The sequence below is a fragment of the Garra rufa genome, chromosome 13 (assembly GCF_049309525.1).
Source record: "Garra rufa chromosome 13, GarRuf1.0, whole genome shotgun sequence".
In the NCBI taxonomy this organism is placed as follows: Eukaryota; Metazoa; Chordata; class Actinopteri; order Cypriniformes; family Cyprinidae; genus Garra; species Garra rufa.
In genome coordinates this window covers 6959314-6984987 of record NC_133373.1, presented here as the reverse complement: position 1 = coordinate 6984987, position 25674 = coordinate 6959314, and the positions used below count along the sequence as shown (strand labels likewise).

At 36.1% G+C, this 25674-nt stretch overlaps 1 protein-coding gene across 1 annotated transcript; it reads right to left on the bottom strand.

The window, feature by feature from the left end:
* Window positions 1-797: 797 nt before the first annotated feature.
* ppp2r5ea (protein phosphatase 2, regulatory subunit B', epsilon isoform a) lies at window positions 798-25346 on the bottom strand. The gene is made up of 14 exons (XM_073852921.1): window positions 24851-25346; window positions 15935-16095; window positions 13766-13962; window positions 13552-13653; window positions 9588-9680; window positions 7736-7866; window positions 7224-7283; window positions 6906-7014; window positions 6683-6736; window positions 6519-6569; window positions 6222-6341; window positions 3951-4078; window positions 2505-2606; window positions 798-2421 (listed from the first exon to the last, which is right to left on the bottom strand). The coding sequence occupies exons 2-14, from the start codon at window positions 16089-16091 to the stop codon at window positions 2319-2321; spliced, it is 1407 nt and encodes a 468-aa protein (XP_073709022.1). The 5' UTR covers window positions 16092-16095; window positions 24851-25346; the 3' UTR covers window positions 798-2318.
* Window positions 25347-25674: the final 328 nt, after the last annotated feature.

Below are 25674 nucleotides of genomic sequence, written 5' to 3'. Positions count from 1 at the left end.
TTACTCACCAATGTCATTCCAAACCTGTATGAATTTCTTTCTTCTGTTGAACACAAAATAAGTTATTTAGGGTAATCAAACAGTTGACGGCAGCTATTGACTAATTTGTGACTTTCATATGACCAAGTATTTTTTCCATACTACGGAAATAATTGGCTACCATCAGAATTAATTTTTGGGGGGTGAATAATCACTTTAATGCTACTTACAGAGGACCGACATGTTTAACAAACACACACACACACACACATATATATTATTTATATATATGTAATCTCTAGGTCTAATTACCAGAACTACCAACTACCATATCCTTATTCACAATTATCTGTAAATTGCTGAAATAATATGAAATCCTAAGTATTGTTTAAAACACACACACACACACACACACACACACACACTGTCCCCCTCTCATTGCTTATATATATATATATATATATATATATATTCATTCCCCTGTATTACACTCATCTGAGCAGTTAGAATGAGCCTTCTGCCACCTACTGGATTTAAAGTGCACATTATTGCCTTCACTAATTTTACTTCAGGCTTTCTATTTTCTCTAATCAAAATGTATTTTTGTCTACTCTAATAATAATAATAATAATAATAATAATAATAATAATAATAGATATAAAGAAGACACTAAGCCTCATGAGTTAATCAGATCAAACAGATACAGGTGCCTTTTTGACCATTAAATTTTCTTGTCCATTCTTGTCAAATGTAACACTTTAATGTCAGAAGAAAAATATACTGAAATGTACAAAATGTAAGAAAAAGCAAGCAAGCAGTTTATCACAAAAAAACAGGTTTATTTAATATCTCTTTCTTTTTTAAAATAATTAGATTTATTCTATTCATCAAACCCTTTCTGTTGATTTTTTTTTTTACATATCAAACTTGGGCCATCATAAAACACACAATGAGCTTGGGAGTTAAAACAAGGAAGAGAGAAAGAGAGACACGTGATTAAGCCAAAAAAATAAAAATAAAATATAATAAAATACATCCTCCTCACATGTAAAATCCACAACCACGATTGTTGGGACTTCAAATAAAAAGAAGAGAAGAAAAAAAGGGGCTGAAGTCCCACGAGAACAACTAATGAGCTATAACTCGAAGTGCTTTTTAGTTGTAGCCTGCCCTGGCGGCTGGCGTTTCAGAAGAGAGATTATGACCTACCGGATCAGCGTTTACCTACATAGGCCTTAAAAACCCCAACATAAGCAGGATTTCATTTCAAACACTCCATGAAAAGACAGAAAAACCTTATCGTGCTCAGCTCCGTCGTGTAGACGACATCCACCCACCGCGAAAGCAAACCCAACGGAGCTGAGCAGTGGAAGCAGTCCAGAAAATTCTTTACGAAAAATATATATATATATGTCACTTAACGGTTTTCAAAACACTGGATGAGCTCTGAACACTGTGTGCCACTGAATTTCCACAAGTCCTCGCTAGTGTCGGAGAAACCGAGCTTGATGTACTCTTGGTAACTGAATTTCCACATTGGAATTCCCAAGAGTCTCCACAGCAGACAGCATGAAACTATGACCAGATCGTTACCTGGTTCACAAGTTAAAAAAATAAAGGTCCTCAGAGAGGTTTGTCCTCTTTATTGAGCGTAGACAACCACAGAAGCCGACTGCGGCCCATCTCGGACATTACGTTATGGACACCCGTCCATACTTTACAGTAAAGTACCAGGCCGATCATCCTGTTAAAAAAAACAAAAAAAAGCACACCACAGAGAGGATGTTTAATGTTTTTTTTTCTTTCCGCTCCTCATATTCACGTCATGGGTTTCTGGTTTGTGTCCCCTGAGTCAGGGGAGTTAAATCATGTCTAGATGGAAAAGTCTCTCTTCATAAGTGACAAAAAAAAAAAAAGATATGTGGTGGCGATGGGATCCTCGCATAAGACATCTTTAAATCGCAAGGTGAGCACAGTTCCCAAAGTCCCAGGGCACTTCCTTGAGAACAACATATTGACAGTGACGCAGAAAGGGTTTTTTAAAATATATCCTTTGACCATAGTTGATTATCATTTACTTTTTTTTCTTTTTTTTTTAACACACCGAGGAGTGCACATTAAGTCTCTTCAAATTTTCTGTTTTTTCTTCTTCCGTTCAGTGTAGTAGTATGATACAGCAAAGAGGGAGAGGATTATTTACAGTGCTGTTGAAAGGGAGGAAATGAACGAGGGAGTGTGCGGTAAAGTACGCAGCATGAGAAGCAAATAGGGGGACGGGGTCCCTGTGGCAGAGTAGAAAGGGATTGGTTGGGGCCACACAGAAGGGCGGAGACTAGGTGTTAGGTGGGAATGACGCCGTCGCTGTTCTGGATGCCCCGTCTGAGCTCCAGCTCCTCCAGCTTCCTCCATAGGTCCTCTCGCTCCTTGTCCTTCTTCCTTTCCCTAAAGGAATGAGAGATGGTTATCTGAGATGCTCTGTAAACTGCAGGAGTTTACAACAATGCCGTACGCTGTCTGGTGCTTACCTTTGCCTGTCTGATTTGTAATTGGCGGCGAGTTCATCAAACAAGGCGCTGTTCATCTCCATGAATGCTTTGAGCACATTGTAGATCAAAGCTGATATCGCTCTGAAGGTAGAGAAGAGCAGACATGATGAACATCAAACCACTTTGGTTTAAAATAAATGCTTTTCTTCTGAACTTCCTATTCAAAGTATCCTGGAAAAAAAATCTACTATGATTTCCATAAATATATTAACAGCACATCAGTTGTTTCTAACATTGATAATGGTTACAGTTCTACAGAATTGGTGCAAACTGCTGTCCCACAAGCAAAAAAACAAAAAAAAAAAACATTAAGGAGTTAAGTATTCAAATCTTATGTTTATTAAGATCCTTTTATTATCTATTGAAACCCACAATAACAAAACTACATTTTTCATGCCATTACCAAAATTATTGGCTAGTGGCAGAGACTGATTTTAACTAAACCCATAAATTTATGATCATGAAATATTCCTATGTCCCTCTCTCTCATAGCTACAAGGTGCAGGTTGATAGGTCTCATCGTTGATGTAAAAGCGTTTAAAAAGTCTGGAAAATCTGTGTTTAACTTAAGGAACGTTAATACCTAACACCCTTTTTCGGCAATTAAGCACACTTTTTTTGGGAGTTATTCCATAACATTTAGTTTTTATATGTGTACCACTGTTCAGAACTGTGCCAGCTAATCATGTACTGATTAGTATCTTTAAGTTAGGTTCAAAAGCAACTGAAATTGTCACTACCAAAAAAAAGTTACTATACCGTATGATCAACTTTTTTCCTTTTACAAAGAAAAATTGAATTCAAAATACAACAAAACCTCATAAATGACACTTTTTAAAAAAACAAAAAAAATGTTACAGAGTTACCTCTAAAAATATATTTACAATCTAGATGTAAGCAAAATCTTAATAGGCCAATATACCCCTTCTAATTAAATTATTATTACTGTTTTTCGGTAGTGACAAATTTGGTGAGGACAAACATTCCAAAACTTTTTGAAAACTACTTGGAAACCTCGGATACTATACAATTTGCATACATACAATTTTTTTGGACCAACTTTGGACCAATTCTATAGAACGGCCCATATATGTAATGCGTATAATGACACTGATATTCTCCTGCTAGGCTGTTCTTAAGTGACTTGCCCGATTAAATGAAGGTTAAGAAGAAATGTTGAGCACCACATCAGTATATTAGAATGATTTCTAAAGATTCATGTGACTAGTGTAATGATGCTAAAAATTCAGCTTTGCATCACAGAAATAAACTACATTTTTAAAATATATTCCAATAGAAAACTTATTTTAAATAGTAATAATTCACAATATTACTGTTTTCACTATATTTTTAACCAAATAAATGCAGACTTCCTGTTTAATTTAAAATAAAAAATATAGAAATAAATGACATTATAAAACTCACGGGTTCCAGTGCTCTTTAGAGATCCTGTAGAGACTGGCAAACATAATAGGCAGGATGACACTAGAGTTCTCCTCAATCAGACTCATGATATACTCATTGTTCCAGTAGTACAAGGCTCTTTCTGCCACCTGAAACAATAAACGACCTTCATTTAAAAACATTTCAAATATTTTAAACAGTAGTGATCTACTATTTACTATCTACGATTTTAATGCCAAAGGTAGCTAAAGGTAAGGTAGCTAAACCTTAAGTTTAGGCTAGGCCATTATCAAAAAAAAAAAATCAAGATACATTTTTTTAATAAATAAATGTCAAATCTTTATTTCTTTCGAGGTTAAAGTCAGATTGCTTCTAAATGAAAGTTGTTGAGACCAGACCGTTATTTGTGGTATAAAACTACTCATTTGACATTTTTCCACAATAAAAAAAAGTACATAATTATTATTATTAGAGAATTTAGTTTCTGCATGTTCTAATGAGTTTCAAATCATCAAATGGCTCTTTGTTGCCTGAATTTAATGATGGTGAGTTCAGGTGCAGATGTAAATGTATATTCATTATCAAAAAAACTGTAATCTGTAAAAAAAAATGTAATTATTTTGACTGTTTGAGTTTTATTAAAACTACCCATTAGTCTTCCATAGAAGAATACATTTAGATTATGAAAACCACATTTACGGTAAATTTCCTACCGTAAATACATCAAAACTTAAGTTTTGATTTGTAATACGTATTGCTAAGAACTTCATTCGGACAACTTTAAAGGCAATTTTCTCAATATTAGGATTTTTTTGCACCATCAGATTCCAGATTATCAAACGGTTGTATCTCAGCCAAATATCATCCTGACCTAACAAACCATACATCAATCGAAAGTTTATTTATGCAGCTTTCAGATTTCAGTATTTTTCAAAACATTTACTGGTTTTGTGGTCCAGGGTCACATAATCTCAATATCATGGTAAAAATGTAACCATTTGGGTTCTAGGTATTTGCATGAAACAGTAGTCTAAATAGTAGGGATGCACCGATCATGATTTTTCATGGCCGATTCTGATACCGATTTTTTTTACAAGCAAGCTGGACGATTCCGATACTGATTTCCGATTTTTTCAAAAACAAGAAGTTATGCAAGTAAACAACATAAACAACATGTTTATTTAGTATTTAACAGGCCAAACTGGCTTTGGCTATTGAATCAATAGCATCTGACATCTGAAATTTAATAAATAAAAAAATATTAAATTAAATACAGTTTAATAAGTAAAACATGCTTTTAGTAAAGTAAAACAGTAAGCCAACAGGCATTTTAAAGTAAAATAATAATTATTCTTAACAGAACAGACTTTTATTTTTGGCTTTTCAAAAGTAAAGTAATGCTTGTTTTGTTTGTTTTTTACAAAAAGAAGCATCTCAGCTGTGTCACAAGTGAGTCTGTTTCTTTTTTCATCTGTCACGAGAGAAGCTGAGCTGAACAAACGTTCGCTGTCCGCGCTTGTGCAGGGCGAGGACAGGTACGCTCGCGCAACTTCAGCGAGCACAGGAAAGCGGTTGTCCTTTGCAGACTGCAATCTTCACGTCCTTCTCACAGATTTCGAAAAACCTCCACACAAGTGACATGTTTCTGAATGAATCGAATGCCGCGGCCCGCGTACACACTTCCGGAAAAAAAACGATCGCGTGTTAGATGCAAAAACCGTCCGGTTTCGATTTATGGCCGGTCAACCGGTGCATCCCTACTAAATAGACTACATTTGGTAAAAATGCACAAATGCTGCAGTTTAAAAATCACAGAACACACTAATTATTACTCTTATTACATAAAATAATCAAATTCTATATGAACATCCCACATTTCTGACACAGTACCATAGTGCAGTTAGTGCAGTAAATCTATGGTAAATGGCAATTTGTAGATTCAAAAGCCTTCTGACTATTGCACACAGTGCGAGTTGAGAAGATAAATGATCCGTCTGGTGCAGTTCAAATGAGTAGCGCAGTTTCGTTACACTTTTGACTCAAACACTATATCGAACATTTATCAAACTCTTATCGTTATATTAAAATCCGGCCCTAGCGGATATTAATGATCAAACATGCTTACTAATTTTTACAGTGGACTGGTAATGTGAGCAAATATGGAGCATGGACAGAAAATTGACAACCTGTGATGCTGCAGTACTGGGAACTTGCTTTTGAAAATCTGTAGTTTGTAGCAATTTCAAGATATCATAAAGTTTGTAAGTTGGATTTAGGGTGTGGTGTGTTTACCTGAAAATGAGGGCTGGAAACACATCTAGCAATCTGTTTAAAGAGCAGCTCTTGGATCTTAACAAACTGAGTGGGCTCAATCACATCTAGAATCTCCTCCAACTCTCCAAGAAACATAACCTACAAAAGAAAACAAATGTAGTTAAGGTTACAAAAACATTTAGGAAAAGCACAAAGCAGTAAAATAAAATAATAATATAGTGGATATGATACATTGTTTTGGTAAAAGAATGGACAACTGGACAAAAAAAGACAATTGATTAACAACTTTCAGGTTTAATAAAAAAAAATGATTACCTCTTTTTGACTGCATGTTTTTGGCCAAAACTTCAACAAGCCTCTGATCACCTACAAAAAAAAAAAACAATGAGGCCAACCAGTTAAAATCCTTTAGTAACAAGCTGAAACAAGATGGAACTTGATGAAGAATGAGGAAGATAATGGTGACAAGGTATACTTACAGGTTCTGTTAACGTGGGATCTTTCTCTAGGAACTGTACAATACAATAGGCCAGCTACAAGACGAAGAGAAGACCTCTGATTAGCAAATGCATTTCAAATGTTTAGATTCATAAACATGTCACCAACAATCATGGAAACAAGGAATCGGTTTCTTCTGCCCCTGAGATGCAGATAAGCAAGCACAGACATGTGTCAATGTAACCAACAGCTAAGTGTCTGTACCTGGGCATGGAAGAGAGACAAGCTCCTCACTGTGTGCAGAGGCAGCAGCACCTTCACCAGGAACTGTTTGTGCTCAGCTTTGAGAGGAAGCGCAAAACCATTGATGATGCTGTAAAAACAAGAGACGTGCAAGACTGATAATCTGCAGGAGACACAAACATCTAAACGCCTCAGGACTGAGGACAGGGTGGAGTAAAATAAAACAGGAATGTGACCTCTGTGGGTCACCCTTCATGTCTTTCCAAACTTTCTATTTTCTGTCTTAAATTTCTCCACATCACTGCCAATCAAAGAATGGGTCCTAAAAATACGACATACCTTCCCAAAATCTCCAGAAGTTCAGCTACACCATTGAAGCGCTCTGTCTCAAATACAAAACTGTCAAAAAAGAATAAAGAGCTTTCAGCATACTTTAAATAGCATGAGTATATCTGTAGCAATAGCAAAAAATACATTGTATGGGTCAAAATTATTGATTTCGCTTTTACACCAAAAATCATTATGGTATTAAATAAAGATCATGTTCCATGAAGATATTTTCTAAATTTCCTACCGTAAATATATCAAAACTTCATTTTTGATTAGTAATATGAATTGCTAAGAATTTTATTTAGACAACTTTAAAGGCAATTTTCTCAGTATTTAGATTTTTTTGCACCCTCAGATTACAGATTTTCAAACAGCTGTAATCTCGGCCAAATATTGTCCTATCCTAACAAACCATACATCAATGAAAAGCTCACTTATTCAAAGTTCAATTAAAAAAAAGAAAAAGGGCCTGGGTTACATTTTATCTTGTATGTACACAACTAAAACACTTAGTTACTTACCAAAGAAAAATGTTGTTGATCTGTTTGCGGATGAAAGCCCTGAGGCCGAGGAACTTTCCGTAGATTCTGTGCAGAACCGTCTTCAGGCAGTCCCGCTCTCGTGGGTCCTCGCTATCAAACAGCTCCAAGAGCTAAAAAAAAAATATAAGAGGAGTTTTATTAACTATACAGTGCACAGCATAAACGATTACACCCCCTCTGAATAAATACAAAAGATGAATCTTAAATGAACACTAATATAATTCATAGAAAGATGGCCAAATTGAAATGTATTAAATTTTATATTCTTAATAAAAACAGAAATATATGCCATTATTATCTGTAAAATAAGTAACTTAGCCAATTTTGTTTAAATGAAGGATTGCAGAAATGAGTACACCCTAGATTTAATTCAACAGTGTGTAATATTCTAGTACTCAATATGTCCTCCATAACTCTAAGTACACTGCTCTGACCCTTCTTGGCACTGAGTGTACAAGTTCATGAGAAATTTTCACATCTGTCCTGTTTAACGTTTGGAGGGCGACCTCCTTAAATGCCCTGGTCTTTAATAGGGAGTGTTGCTGAGCTTGTCTTTACAGAATCCCCACATTCCCACAGCTGCTCAAGAGTGTTAAGATTGGGTGAAATACATTTCCACAGAAGAATCGTCACCTTGGTAGAATGAATACCTTCACTGTCATGTTGAAAAAATGCCCAACAATGCAGGGAATGAGGAGCGGGTAGCATCCTCTGTTTCAGGTTTTTGTCTTACATCACACAGTGGCGTGTGAATTGATGACAGCATTAATAAAGTACAACTCCCTCACAACTTCAACACTCATTCATCCCTACAGAAGAGCTTTACTACCACTGAACGTCACTGTGGGAACCAGGCACTTTTTACTGTACTCCTCCTATAGCAATGCCTTAGCATTTTGGATGCTGTTCAATCTGAAATGAATGACTTGGTCTCATAAGACCAAAGTATGGATTCCTAGACATCTATAGTGTCACTTCTGCAGCCTGCATCTTACTCAGTGAGATAAAGTGTCAATCCTTTCATAGCTTTTGCTGGCCCCGAGACACTTTCTTGTTTTTTTTCTTCCGTTTTGAGCAAAGCTCACTCATCACTAAATCAATTAGTGTGTTCCTTTTGCTGTATTTTCACACTCTTGAAACAATAATTTGGAATTCCTCTTGTATTATCTTCTTTTATGCTAAGAAATTAATCTCCTGACAGTTCTCTCTCAAGTAGTTTTAGTGTGTAAAAAAAAACTTATCTTTAACAGTTTTGGTTCAACATACTTACCTGTTGATCAAAACCTGCCGTAAAGTTACTTCAGAAATGATTTAGTCTCATTTTGTAACTTTTTTCTTTTCTTTCTTTTTTGTTTTGCAACAGAACATTATCACTTCGATAATTTTTTATTTTCCTGAATAATTTAACATTCTTCTCTGCTAGTTAATCAAGCAGATTTGTTAGAATATTATATCTCTAAAGAATCTTAACATGTCTTCTAAGTAAAGATTGCTGAATTTGTTAAGTTTCAGAGGGAATGTACTCATTTATGCTGTGCACTGTATGAGCAATGTGTGCCGCTCTAAAAAAAGATTACACATTACCTTTCTTATTACACAGCTACTAAAATTGAAAAAGAAAAAAACAAAACAAAAAACACTGTAGGGAACTGTTTATCATTGACAAATTGTACAGTTTAATGGTAATTACTCAAACGCAAAATGCCACAACTGACCAATCAGAATCAAGTATTGCGACAGCTATATTTGTGCTGTTTTACTGGCAATACTTGTTTCATTTGATTCATGCTAGGATGAGAAGACAAAGAACATTTCCCAGACAATCACTCACCTGTAATACAAATTTCTGGTCGATGTATTTTTTGGCAACGCTGGGCTGAAATTCCTGGCTTTCCAAGAAGCGAATGAAGAACTCATAAACGAGCTTAAGAGAAAAAGGAGGAGATAGATCAGAAAACTTGTCCTTGAAATGAAACCCTGCAATCTCTCAACGATTTCAAAATCTCACAATATGAAGTCCATGATACAATATTTATTTGCAAAAAAAAAAAGACAAATGAAGAACTGGAGTTCAAAATTAAGAGCTCCAAACCATGTTTTTTCATGCACCTGTCAAGTTTGAGATTTTGGGCTTTTTGGTGTTTCATAGTGTTTTTTTTTTCAGACTAGCGGAAAGAAAACATCCAAAAGACACTGTTAAGTGTTTCTTTTATAGCACTTTATCTATTTGTGTCAATAGATTTCAATTAAAATCCATATTTTTAAAGGCCGTTTTCTCAAAATGAGTTTTTTTCTCCTACACTGAGCCATAAATCTCCATTTCAGTAGCACTTACATACACCAAACTTTACATTTTTATTCCTGTATATATTTTGAAGGTTTTTACAGAGGGATTTGTTCATATAATTTGCTTGATTTTATTCCCCCAAAAATAGTAAAAAATACATTGTTTTCTGTCTGTTCTGTTTTTTTTCTGAATTATGGAGTGACAAAATGAGATACCCAACATTCCCTCTGTAAAAAACATTTGACTGTAATATGTCAAAAAAAAATTACAAACATTTTGAAACTGACTTCATCCAGTGTTTAGATTTTTGTACTAGAAATGCATGCAAATTAATACATATTTCATTAAATAATGCCTCATTTGCACACTTAAACCTAACATTTTAGAAAACTTGTGAAATGTTTGCAATTATCAATGTAATCAATTAACTGGATACGTAAGGTGATAACTATTAGTTTTTACCATATTTACCTGCAATGTCTCGCCTTAACTAAAAAATCTTAATTCAGAAAAGTGTCAGTGAATTGACTTTTATCTGAACTTTAAAAGGGGACTCAACCCTCTTTTTACTTGTGATATACTAAATTACATTCACACTAGTGTTTTACGAAGGCAAAACAAATAAGAATATTTTAAAAACAACAACAGTGAGATTAATAGCCATATATTGTAACACAATTGCACTGTGATAAAATGTATATATTTTTTTGCTTTACACTACGGTAGGGAAATTACAATACATTGTTCCTAATTTATAAACTTTGAATTTAGACTGAATTTAAACCACTAGCTGTCAGCAAGTCATACTGCACTTTTAAGCTTTTATTTTGACGGAAACAAGAGTAGAGCTTTTGTTTTGAAGGAAAACTGGCTTACAAAAAAGCTGTAATCATCTGCCGTGAATATAAAGCATAACTGGTGGCCGTTGCATTCCCAAACGCATGCTAAACTCACAGCACATGGCGTTTTGAGCCACGGAAAACACTGGATCATGAGCTGATCACCTGTATGAGGTGCACGCATCACTTTGAAACTTTGATTTGATGAAGCTATTAAGCCTTATTGCACTTTCGGTTTTAGTCAGTGGTGTCAAAAGTATTCACATTCATTACTCAAGTAGAAGTATAGATACTAAGATTTAAAAAGACTTTTGTAGAAGTTGAAGTATCAACTCAAGCTTTTTACTCAAGTAAAAGTATAAAAGTACTGGTTTCAAAACTACTTAAAGTAAAAAAGTAAAAGTAATGTAAGGGAAAAAAATGCCATTAAGGACCAAAGCTTAGGCCGCGCTACAGGGGCCTATTGTGCACTACCCCACCTCCCCAAAAAACATTTCTAAAGGCCATAATGACTATGTTATATTAAAATGTTAATGTTGAAAAATTTGGAATGCACTAGGCTACCTGTTTTAGCTGCATATTTGCCCATTGAAAATAAACGCATTTTATTACAATGCAAATAGGCTACATTAAAGAACCATAAATGTGTACTACTGAGCATTAACGTGTTTCATGGAGCGGAAGATATGATGATTAGTTGCTGCCTATAAGTATTGTTATCGCAACATTGTCAATCGCGTTGTCAATCGCAAACTATTATTTATTCAAACGTCTTTCTATCAAGCTACCTACTATAGCTTCATTTGCAGAGGATGAAGAGAAAGCACCCGTTTGATAAATAAGCAAGTAGTCGAGAAATAATAACTTGTAAGAAATCATCTTTTTTGAGTAATGACCCGAACACTGGCTATATCCTTGCTGGAGTGCAGGGCTGGACTGGGGTTAACATTTGGCCTTGGACAAATCCAGCCCATCCAGCCTACGAGTTCCCCCGTGAGTTTTGTTGGATTATAGGGCCTTTAATTAAAGTAAATAAATGAATGAATAAAACAGGACAGAATCAAATAATGTTAGATACTGAATTCAAATGCGACTTTTATTAATAATTTATAAAATTAATAATGCATTTTTGTCACATAAAAATGCATGCAGTAAAGCATTGATTTTGAGCTAGAATGCAGGACTTTTATTGCTAAGAAATTCTGTAAAAATTACTTACTTTTGTAGAACACAAAAGATATTTTGTAGAATGTAACCAAACATATTTGTTTACCCTTGATTTCTACTCTATAGACACAATTTTTGAATTTCTCAAAGTATCTTCCTTTATGTTCCACAGAAGAAAGAAGTTCATACAGGATTGAAATTACATGATGTTGAGTAAATAATGAAAATTTTTATTTTTGGGTGAACTGTCCCTTTAAGAACTTTAATATGTATAGTAAACACCTCATTTATATAAGGCACTGATATTTATCTTTAATCAGGCTCTTACTGAATTAACATTTTACTCCAATTAAAATGAATTACAACTTAATATTTAAAAAGAAAGAAATTATTGCTTAAAATCCAGATATTAACTGACTAGTATTAGTAAGATGTCGTCACAAGAATAAAATTACAATGGTTATGTTTTTTTTAATAATTCATAATAATAAACTATGAAATTTTTAATAAAAAAATGACAGTAATTATGTATTGACGTTTATCACTTTACCTCCTCATGCAGCTGTTTTCAGCAGCCCAGCAGAACCTACAGAACCTTTAATGTTCTCATATCACACAACTGCCAAACACAATTCTGTGTTAAATCTAAATGCGTCAAGCAACTTGAACTTGCGCTATTTATCACTTTGCATCGCGCTGTGCGGGTGACTGATTCCGCCACGTCACACTTTTGGACTATTTGCAGTTTCGAATGTCATTTAAAATAGCGCATAATATGCGGGAGGTCTGCCTCTCTTCGGCGATCGGCCCACCGGGAATGTCCCGGTTCTCCCCGATGGCCAGGAGTGTGACGTGATTTGTGTCATGTCACGTGCAGGTGTGATGGATCGTGTACAAACCAATAGGGTGTCGGAATGGTATATGTTTATACTTCTCATCCAACCACAACCAAATTCACTCTATGTGGATGGCGCAATTTATCTGGATAGTTTTTTTTTTTTGAACGATGACATGAATGAAAACTAGCCGAAAAGAAATAGGAGTAACGAGTCTATTTTTAAAATGTAAGGAGTAGAAAGTACAGATAATTGCGTGAAAATGTAAGGAGTAGAAGTAAAAAGTCGTCTGAAAAATAATTACTCCAGTAAAGTATAGATACTCAAAATTTCTACTTAAGTAAGGTAACGAAGTATTTGTACTTCGTTACTTGACACCTCTGGTTTTAGTTTGTTTGACAGATACTGTGCCAAAGCATAATGGCCCAAAATACAACTTTAAAGACCTTTTATGTTAGAATAAGAAGTTTTAAAACTACACTTTTTGCCCAGAAGACCTATTGTTTCATACCGTCATGTGACCACGATAATATCAAGCTATCTCAATATTGCGATATTAAAAATATTGTTACATCCCTACTTTTTAACACCCACATTATTCGATTTTTTTCACATGTTTTTTACATTTTAAAATGCTGATTAATTCCCATTTCCATTAGTCTCTACCTGTAAGTGTGGCCACGAGGCCTCCAGCGTAGGCTCGTCTTCCTCTGGGTCAAACTCATTACTGTCACTAGGCGGAAGAGTCCGAAAAATATTGTAGGACACCTGTGACAAATAAAAAGAGGGGACACTTGAGGCATCTCTGAAACATACAGGCATATAAACTACACAAGAAACTTCCCAGTCACATAGTGTGCTACTAATCTTTACATCTCACCATTTTTACCACCTCGGGGTAGGTCTGCTCAGTCAGGTAGCCCCGGCTAAGGGTGACATAGTCCACGAGCTCATTGAGGGTGGACCGCTTATACTCTTTCATTTTGAGGTCAGACAGTGTGTCCATAAAGTCAAAGAGAGTACAGCACTGCTGCAGTTTCTTGAGGAATAGCTCTGGTTGCTCCTGTGCAGAAACATCTAGGCAGACCGACAGAACGACAGAAAGAAAGAGTTAAAAACAATCCAGGAGTGCTTAAATTCCACAAATGGTTTACATCAACCTCCTTGACTTTCCTACTGTAATCGGTCTCACGTTTTGGAACATATTAGCTTGGAGGTACATCTGGCATTTGACCTCTAAATACTCCAGCTGATAGAGGCTTGAGTTTGAAAAGACATTTAAGACGTTGCCATAACCAACCAGTTACAGTGGCAATGTTCATGTAGTAAGTGGCTTTAATGACAGGATTTAAAAGGAAAATTCTGACATTAATTACTCCCTCTCTTGTCGCTCCAAACCTGTAAGACATTCCTTCATCTTTGGAACACAAATTAAGATATTTTTTAAATGAAATCCGAGAGCTTTATGACCCTGCGTACACAGAAATGCAACTACAACATTCAAGGCCCAGAAATGTTGTAAGGACATCAATAAAACAGTCCATGTGACATCAGTGGTTCAACCATAATTTTAAGAAGCTACAAGCAAACAAAAATAGCTTTATTCAACATTTTCTTCTCTTCCGTGACGGTCTTTAACACACATTCACAAGAGTTGTGGCACTGTTGTGAATGGCGGTAAAGACTGACGTGGAAGAGATTCACAGAATTACAGTTGAACCACTGATGTCACATGAACCATTTTATCTATGTTTTTACAACGTTTCTGGGCCTTGAACGTGGTAGTTGCGTTGTTGCATATGCAGGGTCAGAAAGCTCTCAGATTTTATCAAAAATATTTTCATTTCTGTTTGAAATTAAAGGTGTTACAGGTTTGAAACAACATGAGGGTGAGTAGTGAAGGAATTTTATTTTTGGTGAACTACCCCTTTAAATGTTTTCACACTTTTAAAGTAAAACATTAAAATTTGGTTTTAAATGATAAAACAACAGATATACTGTTCATAATTATATTTAGATAATGTGTGGATGTCAAATGTTCGTCTAACATGTAACATGTTCATGATTAATATGATGAAATACACTTTACGAGAAATGACTTTTAAAAAAAAACATTTAAAGTAAAACTGCTGGATAAAAGCATTAAAGATGCATTAAATTGATCAGAAGTGGCAGTATTGATGATCAAAATGTTTATAAAAAATTAAAAAATAAATAAATACATTCTATATATATATATATATATATATATATATATATATATATATATATATATATATATATATAAAAAATATAAATTAATGCTGTTCTTTTGAAGTTTCTATTATTCAAAGAATCCTGATAAAAGGCATCACAGTTTCCGAAAAAATATTAAGCAGCACATCATTAATAAGAAATGCTTCAAGAACCAAATCAGCTTATTAGAATGATTTCTAAACGATCATGTGAAACTGAAGACTGGTGTAATGATGCTGAAAATAAAATAAAAACTACTTATATATATATATAAATAGAAAACATTTATTTTAAATTTGAATAATATTTCACAATATTACAGTTTTTACTGTGGTTATCAAATAAATGCTGCATTGATGAGCAAAAAAATAATCTTTTTAACACCAAAAAATGACAAACTAAAAAAATATGACAGACTTAACTATCCCATCTTAAAAATTAAAGAGGTCCTATTATGCTCTTTCACAAAGTCTTTATTTTGTTTTAAGGGGTTCACTAGAACATGCTATTTTTTTTTAAAACTGCATATCTTCCTTTTGGAGTGGACTTTGAGATTTGTAACTTTGTAGATGTTTTTTTATGCCCAAACATACGCACCATACAATCACTAAAATTCAAAAAGTGAAAAATCATAATAGGAGACCCTTTGAGACCTTTCATTTATTGGGTCACATGGTGACAGTTTGTCTGCATGCAGTTCCTTTTTGTTATAATACCACCATCCTTATCAGCTCTATCAGAGCAATAAAACTAGCTCAAAGCTCTCTGACATTACCAACCATTATCTTCATCTGACCACGTAAACACAGCCTACCTTTTAGTAGAGGCAGTTGCACCAGCTCTATGGGCTTGTCCTGAGATCTGAACTGGGACGAGCTCTGCGCCCGCTTCTGCCTGGCTTTCCTGACAGACTTCCTGGAGAAGCCGTCCACCTTGTCCACCGACGGGGCTGTGGTGGCTGCTGAAGACATAGCCCTGTGTCAGAGGGAGTTTATGGGTAACAAAGAAAGAGAAAAACAGAACAGTCAGTGATGTGAATGAAACTCGTGCACAGAATGAGACCTCATTTCCATGTGCTTTATATTTTGTTTAAATGAACAAGAAACAAACGTCACAACCCACTGAAAGGACTCTATGACCTCAGACACTTTTTCCATTCATGTTAAATTAAATATAGCACCATAATGAAAGTCCATAGCACTCAATGTCTGCATCTGAATATGCATACTTCATTATTATGTGATCACAAAACCAGTCTTAAGTAGCACAGCAATAGCCAAAAATACATTGTATGGGTCAAAACTATAAATTTTTCTTTTATGACAAAAAATATTAGGATAAAGTAAAGATTATGTTCCATGAAGACATTTTGTAAATGTCCTACCTTAAATATATCAATTTAATTTTTGATTAGTAATATGCATTGCTAAGACCTAATTTGGACAACTTTAAGGGCGATTTTTGCATCCTCAGATTTCAGATTTTCAAATAGTTGTATCTTGGCCTAATATTACTATTCTAAGTAAACCATACATCAACGAAAAGCTTATTTATTCAAAAAAATGTTCCCTTATGATTGGTTTTGTGGTCCAGGGTCACATATCTAAATTCACAGTATTCATAAAATAGTATAGTAGATAGTACCCGGATGATACTACTTCCATCAAGATTTTGAAGCATGCATCCAATGGACACTTTACTATCCCACGAGGCCAATGAAGACGAGTTGTCAATGGCATAGACGACATTCGGATGTTTGGCTTTTCTGAGCAGCAGAACTAAGTAACAGAAGCAAGTGAGCTTTCTATGAATGAAGCATTTTAAGGCATCATAGACACTGTACCTGATTTGGCCTTTCAATGTTAGTAAACAGCGGTGGGCCATTAAAGGTTAAATTGTACTTAGGCTGGTGTCCCTGAGGATTCTCAGCCTTACGTAAGCGCTCAAAGCACACCCACAGGAATGCCATGCACTGGGATTACCATAGGCCGGATGGGACAGGAAGTGATCAGGCTTTAGCACTTCTCTCAGGCAGAGCAGGAAGTGGAGGAGTAGCAGAAGGAGGTGGGGAAGTCACACTGCACATGTGTTTAGCAAGACCATATCTCCACTTGAATGAAGAGGAGTAGCGTGTCACGTTTTACAAAATGATGTGCGACACAAAATAAAACAAACCATTAAAAAAAAAAAAACTACCACCAGTTTGTTTATTTATAATTGGTCATGACTGAATCCAATCATTTGAGATTACATAAGTCAAGAACAGTTCTGAGAGATTTGATTCAGTACGTGCGTAATAACCCAAGAGTTCATAGTTGAATATGGATCAAATAAAAGCAGGCTGGTGAGCAGAAGAGACTTGACATTAAACATTAAAAATCTTACCGTCCAAAAACTTTTGACAGGTAGTGTAGAATGTAATGAATATCTTCATCTTGAATAAGAACCAGCTCTTGGTTCCCAACCCCACAGACTTTTCAGCTAAAATGTTAACATCCTGACACTCTGCTATGGTAGGAACCGGATGAGAGTAACAGACAGCTGATTAATTTCACAGCAGGCACAGATACTTTGTTCTCCAGAGAGAATCAACGGGGGGTCTATGGATGTGACCTTCTGTTCTACCCTGTGTCCTACATTTGTGGTGCATCCATTTTAGATACAGCTTCCCAAAAAGAAAATCTAAAACAAGGGGGCCAAAAGGGTATCAGTATAGTGGACTTCAATGGTGGTCAATGGGTTAAAGGTCCAAATTGCAATTTCAATGCAGCTTCAAAGGGCTCTACACGATCCCAGCTGAGGAATAAGGGTCTTGTATAGCATATAAACAAAAATGGATATACTTTAACCAAAAATGCTTGTCTTGCACCAAACCAACCTTGTGCTTTACGTAATCATGTTGGAAAGGTTAAGTGGTTAAAAAGTATATACATTATTTTTTTAGAAAATGACTGATCGTTTCGCTAGATAAGACCCTTGTTCCTCGCAAGGGATTGTGCAGAGCTCTTCGAAGCTGCACTGAAACTGTAATTTGGACCTTCAACCCATTGGCTCCCATTGAAGTCCACTATATGGAGAAAAATCGTGAAATGTTTTCCTCAAAGAACAATTTCTCTGCAACTGAAAACAAAAAGACATAAACATCTGGGGTGACATGAGGCAGGGTATTTATTAGGAAAATGTTATTCTGAAAGTGAACTTATCCTTTAAAATACACATTTTTGAGATTAAAATCAGCAACAAGTATCATATGTACTACAATGGACACCTATATGCATTACACTGCAAAGGCACTTTTCACATTTTACGGGCTATTCAAATTACTATACAGTATATTACTACTACATTGCTGACCTGAACCTTCAATAGCTCAAAGTTAATGATCTAGGGCATTTCGCTTTCTTCTGGATTCCTGCAAGGGGTGTTGGCTAACAGAGTCCTCACAGTTATGGTTACCTTGCAAATCAAAGTGCTCTCGTTATGGCAAGTCACATCATTATCACTAGTCCTCAAACAATGACAAGCCAACATCTTCTGATTATAAACCTCTTATCTGCTGACGATGAAGAAGCAAGTCTCATCTTAAAGCTAGTGTAATGAAGATATAAAATATTACCTTAAGTCCACTTATCAGGTTGAAAGTTCGCACCATTACGTCAGCTCTGCCCTGGTCTGATGTTGCTTGTGTGTCGCCTTTAAAGTTGTCAAAATTCAATAAAACTACCAATTTTATAAAGTTAAACACTACTTCTGCAATCCAATGTGGTCATTTTACGAAACACAAATGCCCTTGGTATCTAAAAAAACTACAGCTAATTGTGTAACACACAAAGCAAAAGGGAACAGCCTCCAAAACAAAAGACCATGACATACATTTAAGCAAGATCGCATGCCTAATAAACACTCTTTGCTAATAAATTTCACAACTGAGTGCGTAACTGTCAGTTATCAGGCTGATAAATGTGAGGCTGTCATAACACCAGTCATAAACTAAAAGGACTTTGGAGGCAAAGCCACACCATGTAGGGAAGCATTTCTGTCATCCTTACAGCAACTTGAAGAACAAGTTACGTTTAACATTTAAGTGAACCCAAACTGTAATAAAAAGGTCACCAATCTGAAATTATAATAAACAAAGTCAAAACATCTAAACTTTGGTTTCAGCGGTTTATTCTTCATATGATGAGCCACATGTAGCCCACGGATGCCTTACCAAAACAGAGATGAACTTAAGACCACGAGACCCTTATGTAAAAGTGAACTTTGAAGAACAGCCGACCGCTTTTCCATTCTGCAGATTTGTTTACATTATGGTGGCTCTAATATGGCCCTAGACGGCCTGCCAGTGCGAGCCTGGGATTTAAAGAGCTGAGAAAGAAAGCACTGCACACTCCACGACAGTCCAGGATTTATTCTCCATTCATCTAACAGTATTATAAATCAGCGCTCAAGATACCAGGTTGTTTATTAGACGTTCAAGGTTTCATACACAAGGCCTTCGTGCACGTCGCTAAGAGAAGGACTTGATAATGTTGAAGTCCATTAACTGAACGTAAAATGTAAGCTTGCCTGCTTCAGAGTTCGTAGACTGAACTATAAAACTTCTCCCGTCATGTCAAGCGAGGAAATGTCAACTGGACATTCAGAACTTTGACTTGGCTGTTCTGAAGCGTTAAATGTCATCCTCTGAAGCTGTTTGGTTATACATTTACTTAAGAGTGTAGGATCGTTGTTGTACAACATGACCCACATTCAGTTAAGCTTCGGCTCACAAACGGACACCTTGACGCTCATACAACCTCCAGGAAAACATCCTGGCAAAATACAGAATTTGTTTTGTTGTGACTGCGAAGTTGTCCTGTTCCTGAGGCGGCAAAGCAGCTCCAAAATATTATCACGAGCAGGACTGATCCTATTTTTTGTGTCAAACAACAGCAATTTCTTTTTTGATGTCATCCCACAAAGAGTGTTCAGTGTTTTCTAAGTGGTTGATTCAGTACAGAACTGATGATGACCCTGGGCATTAAGACTTGTATGGTTTGTTTTAACATAAATGATGTCTCTTACTGAAGTATACAGCAGAAAACCCATTAAAAAGACTTATTTAAAAAAAATCCACATCATTTTATACATATATGGGGACTATGGGGACACCATTATTTTAATGACGTGAAATGGCTGCAGTGAGCTACTGCCGCTACCTGTTGCTTTTTGTTTTTTAACGCAACACAACTCGGAAAATGAAATAGTGATACGATGCCATAGGGGTGGGCGATATGACCTAAAATTAATATCACGGTATTTTTCATCTTTTGAATGGTGACGGTATAATATCACAGTATTACTTTTTTTTGGTACATTTTGGGAGGAGTAGCCTGTCCTGTCCCTTTAGTATGTGAATAAAGTTAATATTTTTATAATATAATAAGTAAATGGTAGGTATCCTTATCAAAAAGAGACATGGGAGAGTATTATGCATTCTCAACATATTTATTTTGCAAAAAACCTAAAGATCTTACTTAACAGTGTACAACAAAACAAAAATGATTTCTGCAATATTTAAAACCTTTAAATAACTGGGGGAAATCAACCCATGGCAACAGTTTAAAAGTAGACCAATTCTGTGGGAAAAAACGCGGACTTGGCAACCCTGCATCCAACACGAGCTGCTGGAGTTAATGTCATTGCACACGAGTACGAAATTTTCGTCCGAGATTTTTGCACGTTAAAAAAAAAAAATACAGGTTATGTTAATCGAGTTTACACACTGCCTCTTTAACTTTCGTCCGTCATAAAAAAATTTGGATCATGTTTGATTTTCTGCATTTTTGCATCCATAATAAGCATTTTGATAAGGATGGCGAATATAAGAAAACTAAAAAAAAACGCAAACGAAAATCGGAATCAGTGTACAATGACCTTTAGATTTGAATGATCACTGGTCGAAAGTAAAGAGAGATGACACAAATAGATTGGAGGATTTGCTGCAATCTTGTACTCACTGACAAATATCTTTTATAAGATGTGCTGTTCCCTTTACACAGAGTGTGCGTTATCGCAAAATCGAAAGTAAAAGTAAACAGCGCGAGCACTCATTTAAAAGCGATTTCTATAACCTGCATATTGAAAGTGCGAAAATTATATACAATATTAGAATATTTGCGGGTGCGCCGATAAGAAAAAAATATGGAGCTCAACTAAATATCGCGCCAATTTTGTGATTGGCTATGTAGCGTGGGGCTCGGGTCGGGTGGGCCAAGCTTCTGATTGGGTGGCCGTGGACCCGGGCCTGTAAGGAACTATAGAACTAAGAGCATTCTAGAAAGAGCTTTGTGATTGGATGGAAATTTCAAGCATCATGCAAGGACATGCAACTGATATAAATATTGGTTGAACGTTTAGGGGGGAGTATGTGGGAGTATTTGGCCGCTATTCGTGGAGAATTTAGTAACGTCAATGATTCTAATAAGCTCAGGCCGGTCGCGTTCGCCTCGCGCCAGCTCAATTTGTGATCCGCTGGGTAAATCCTTCGGGCGGCCGACCGGGAAAAGTCCCGGTTGTCCCGATTGCCACTCCGCCCCTGGTATAGGCTACAGTCCCGACCTTTCTTCACGATGTTTCACCAGTCGTTTAATGGCCACTCCCCTTTTACCTACCACCTGCAAAGCTGATACGAATATGTTTTACTTTTTTTATTTACAACAAGATATATAGTATAAGGACAGGTATTCAGACCACAACTGAAAGTTTGAAGAAAATGTAATGCCTTATTATTTAGAATTAGCTATTATTGATGTAAATGCAGCCGTTCAAGGCACATAATTGATTTATTACGGTATTGACGGTATTAGAAAATCCATGTAGTCACACCGGTGATGACTATGACACCGGTGTACCACCCACCCCTACGATGCCACATTGTGTGGCTTTTGGTTGTAATTTTTAGTCAAAGGGGATCAAGAGAAGCGATGTAAGGCTTCACTGCTTTCCTAGCAATAAGAAGAGAAGCAAAGAATGGGAAGATGCCTGTGGATGAATAAAACTTCATAAAGACCCGCGTCTTTGTTCTCTCCACTTTAGCCTTTGAGCTTGTTGTGGGGAAAAACTATGGTACAACATTTGGTTTAAGCCTACACTTACATCCATTGCCAAATACAAGCTCTTTCAGTAGCTGTGGTCATCAGTATTTTATTTTCAGAGTTGTGAATTCTAAATTGTGTTGCGGTAAAACAGGTAGCACCAGTAGCTCACCGAACGCATTTCATGTCATAATGGCGCCCCCATAGTCTAAAATATGTGGATTTTTTAAATAACGTAAATCTGTCATGGGCTTTCTACTACATATTTCAGTAAGAGGCATAATTTCCATTATATTAAGCCATACATGTTATAATATTCTGGGTTCCCTTTAAACCTCTCAGAGTGACTGTTACCATAAACCTATTTTTTTAGTAGCCATTTCATCCATTTTGTGTTCTTGGTTCAATTAAATCATGACTCAAGATGAAAAATGACAAAAAGCCTGATAATTAATAATTATGACCACAATTATTATTTTAATAATATTATTTATGATGATTAGTCCTAAAAAAACTATTATGTTTTTCTTTCAAACGCATTGACAGCTTTTGTGGATATATTCATATTTAGTCATTTTAGCTACACCCCTACATTTATGATCAGGAAATATTTATGCGTCATGTTGAGTAGATACGCCCCATCATTTTGAGGTAAATGTATTCAAAAGTATGAAAAATCTGTGTAACTTTAAACTGTGTACAACTGTTCAGAACTGTGCTAGCTAACCATGTGCTAATTAGCATCTTTAAGCTAGGTTGAGCTAGGTCACTGGCAAAACAGTCATAACTGAAACTTTCAGTAGTGACATCTTTGTTTTTTGGGTATTCTCCCATAAAATTGTTGTTACCGTAATGGTCACGACTGAAACAGGTCATCATTGTTTCAGTAGTGACAAAAGGGAACCATAATCCTTCATTTGGGGGAAATTGCAAATTTGTAGTATTTTATGTTTTAGTAGTGTTTTAGTATGTGGGTTAAAATTCTGTAATGTGATGTGGCATCTACCAAAACATTACTGTCTCTACCGAAAAAGTACAGTCACGACTGAAACATGGGGTGTTTTGTCAAAAATACAATATACTGAATTATCAACTAAGATGTTATGATAGTGTTTGGTTCAGTGTATATTCAAACTAATGAATCCTTACCTTTGAAATCAGTATGATCAACTTTTACAATGAAAACTGATTCACAATACAAAAAAAAAGAGAGAAAATCTTAGAAATTAAACTTGAAATATTGTTAAAATTGTAATTGTTATTGATTTACCTCTAAAAAAAAAAAAAAAAAATAGAAAAACTATATTTACAAGAAAATGTAAGCAAAATCTTAAGGGGTCAATATAGCCCTGCTAATTAAATTATGTGTTACTGTTATGGTAGTGACGAATTTGGGAAGAGGACAAATATTCCAAATCTTTCTAAAAATACAATATGAAAATTAACTGCACAATTACTAGAAATGTGTACCTTGGATATTATAAAATTAGCTAACTTTGAACCAACTCTGTAGAACGGCCCATAGACAGTGGTAATGTTCTCATTGGACTGATCAATTCCGACAAGCAAATTAACAATTTCAGTAAGGTTTAACAATTTCTTACTTCTAATAATCATGCAATTTAATTACACAAGATACTATTTTGTTAAAAAAAAAAAAAGTGATGCAACTTGAAACACCTGCTTCATAACCCTTTCCATCTTCATGAGCAGCAAAAAAATGTATTTTGCCCCAAAGAAACCTTTAACCACTTCACAAGCCCCAATTTTAAACAACATGCTGCAAGACAACAGCTAGAGTCTGTGTTTGTTTTATAAGGAAGGGCCGAAACATACAATTCACTCATCTCATTGATTGGAACGCCTGACTCAAATTACAACTATTATACAAATGGCCGTCCTTTACATCCACACATTGTTTTTGACAAAGTCAACACTGAACAGAAAACTTTCCTTCTACATATTGTCAACACTCCAATATGCATTTTAAGCATAGGAGACTACAGACAGTTCTGACAAGTCACTCACGTTGCCCAAGGTTTACATTTTTGTAAGTGACTGGTATGATCTTGCATTGTGGTTTTTAATGAAATGCATGTCCTTGACAGATAAAACGAAATGAAATGTCCTGCCTCAACATAAACTCTACCAGACAGAAACCCAGGAGATCAGGCGTTTGAATCAGTGTGTCTGAAAAGTCTCAATTGTCGGTCCGTGAAACGCATGACTGCAGCTGTGGAACAAAAACAGGTGTGGAGTATATTGCATTCCCGAGAGCCTGAAAGACAAGGCCAATAAACAAGACTGTTGACTTGGTAAAGCCGGCAAAAGCCAAAGAAAACCTGAAGGTGACAAACTCAGCACTGATTATTTGAATTCATTCAGATTTGAAAAGTGAGATGATGTTCTCATCCCATCAAATGATGATCACTCTCACAGGTGCTTAAAACCTCAACATTCATAAAGAAAATACAATAACAGAAACCGAAAGACAGGATTGTATTTAAAGCAAACTGCTTTAAATAATGATCTTTTGGAGTGTATAGATCTCTACTTATAAATACTTAGCTAGCCGGTCTGCTCTTAATGACCGGGCGCTTGTTGAAAATCACTATTAACTTAGTAATGCAGTGTTTAATTGGGTTTCTTACCTCTTTCGATGGTTCTCCGGTCCAGGTGGCTCGTTTTAAGCAGCTAACCTTGTACTTGCAGGCGACCCAGCTAGCCAGCTAACTCAAGCGCTTCACTATCGGACTATTTAAACCGGTATGGGCTTTGGAATACAGTCCGCGGATGAATGGTGGCGATTTTTCCGACTAAAGTCACACCAAAATCCCCGTTTGTGAGATAATTAGCAAGCCGTCTGAAGGTATGTCAGCATTGCACTGCTAGCAGGAGCTCCCCGTACAGCTAATCCCTGTAGCTGCCGTCCCAGCCTGCACCAAAAGCCACATTCATACACCTTCACTGACCGCCTACATACCCAGGTGTTGGTCACTAAGGTAAGAAGTCCTTCTCCTTACTGCTAAACTCACTCGAATGCCGACTAATTGCTAACCTGTTATCACAAGTATATGTTAGCAGGCTGTGCTAGTGCTCTGTGCCAATTTTTCCTGGCTCAAAACAGTCCGCTAAACCGAGCGTGATGAAACGCTGGTTTGTGCGGTTAGGCCAAAGATTGGTTAGTCGCTGCAGAACGAACGCGTGGATTGGTCCGGTGGACTGTCAATCAAAGACTGTTTAGGCACGCCTCGAAAGTCAAACGTCATCGATGTCGAGGAGCTGTGGAGGTAGGTTGCGGCGTAAATGTCTGAGATGGAGATTGGATGAAGACAAGGACCAGAAATGCCCGTATGGCGAGAAATGTCACCCGCTCGCTCGTTTTCCGCAGGTTCTGTTTACCTCAGAAGAATCGTATTACAACACGCTTATAAAACCGTGCACTACTAGACTCCACTAGCGTTTCCTATTCTTA

Excerpts from the sequence above, each read along its gene's own strand:
- ppp2r5ea (XM_073852921.1), bottom strand. The coding sequence starts at position 16,091 with ATGTCTTCAGCAGCCACCACAGCCCCGTCGGTGGACAAGGTGGACGGC. Across the intron at positions 7,867-9,587 it reads ACCAGAAATTTGTATTACAG|CTCTTGGAGCTGTTTGATAG; the intron begins GTGAGTGATTGT and ends TTTTTTTTTTAG. Across the intron at positions 2,422-2,504 it reads TACAAATCAGACAGGCAAAG|GGAAAGGAAGAAGGACAAGG; the intron begins GTAAGCACCAGA and ends TCATTCCTTTAG.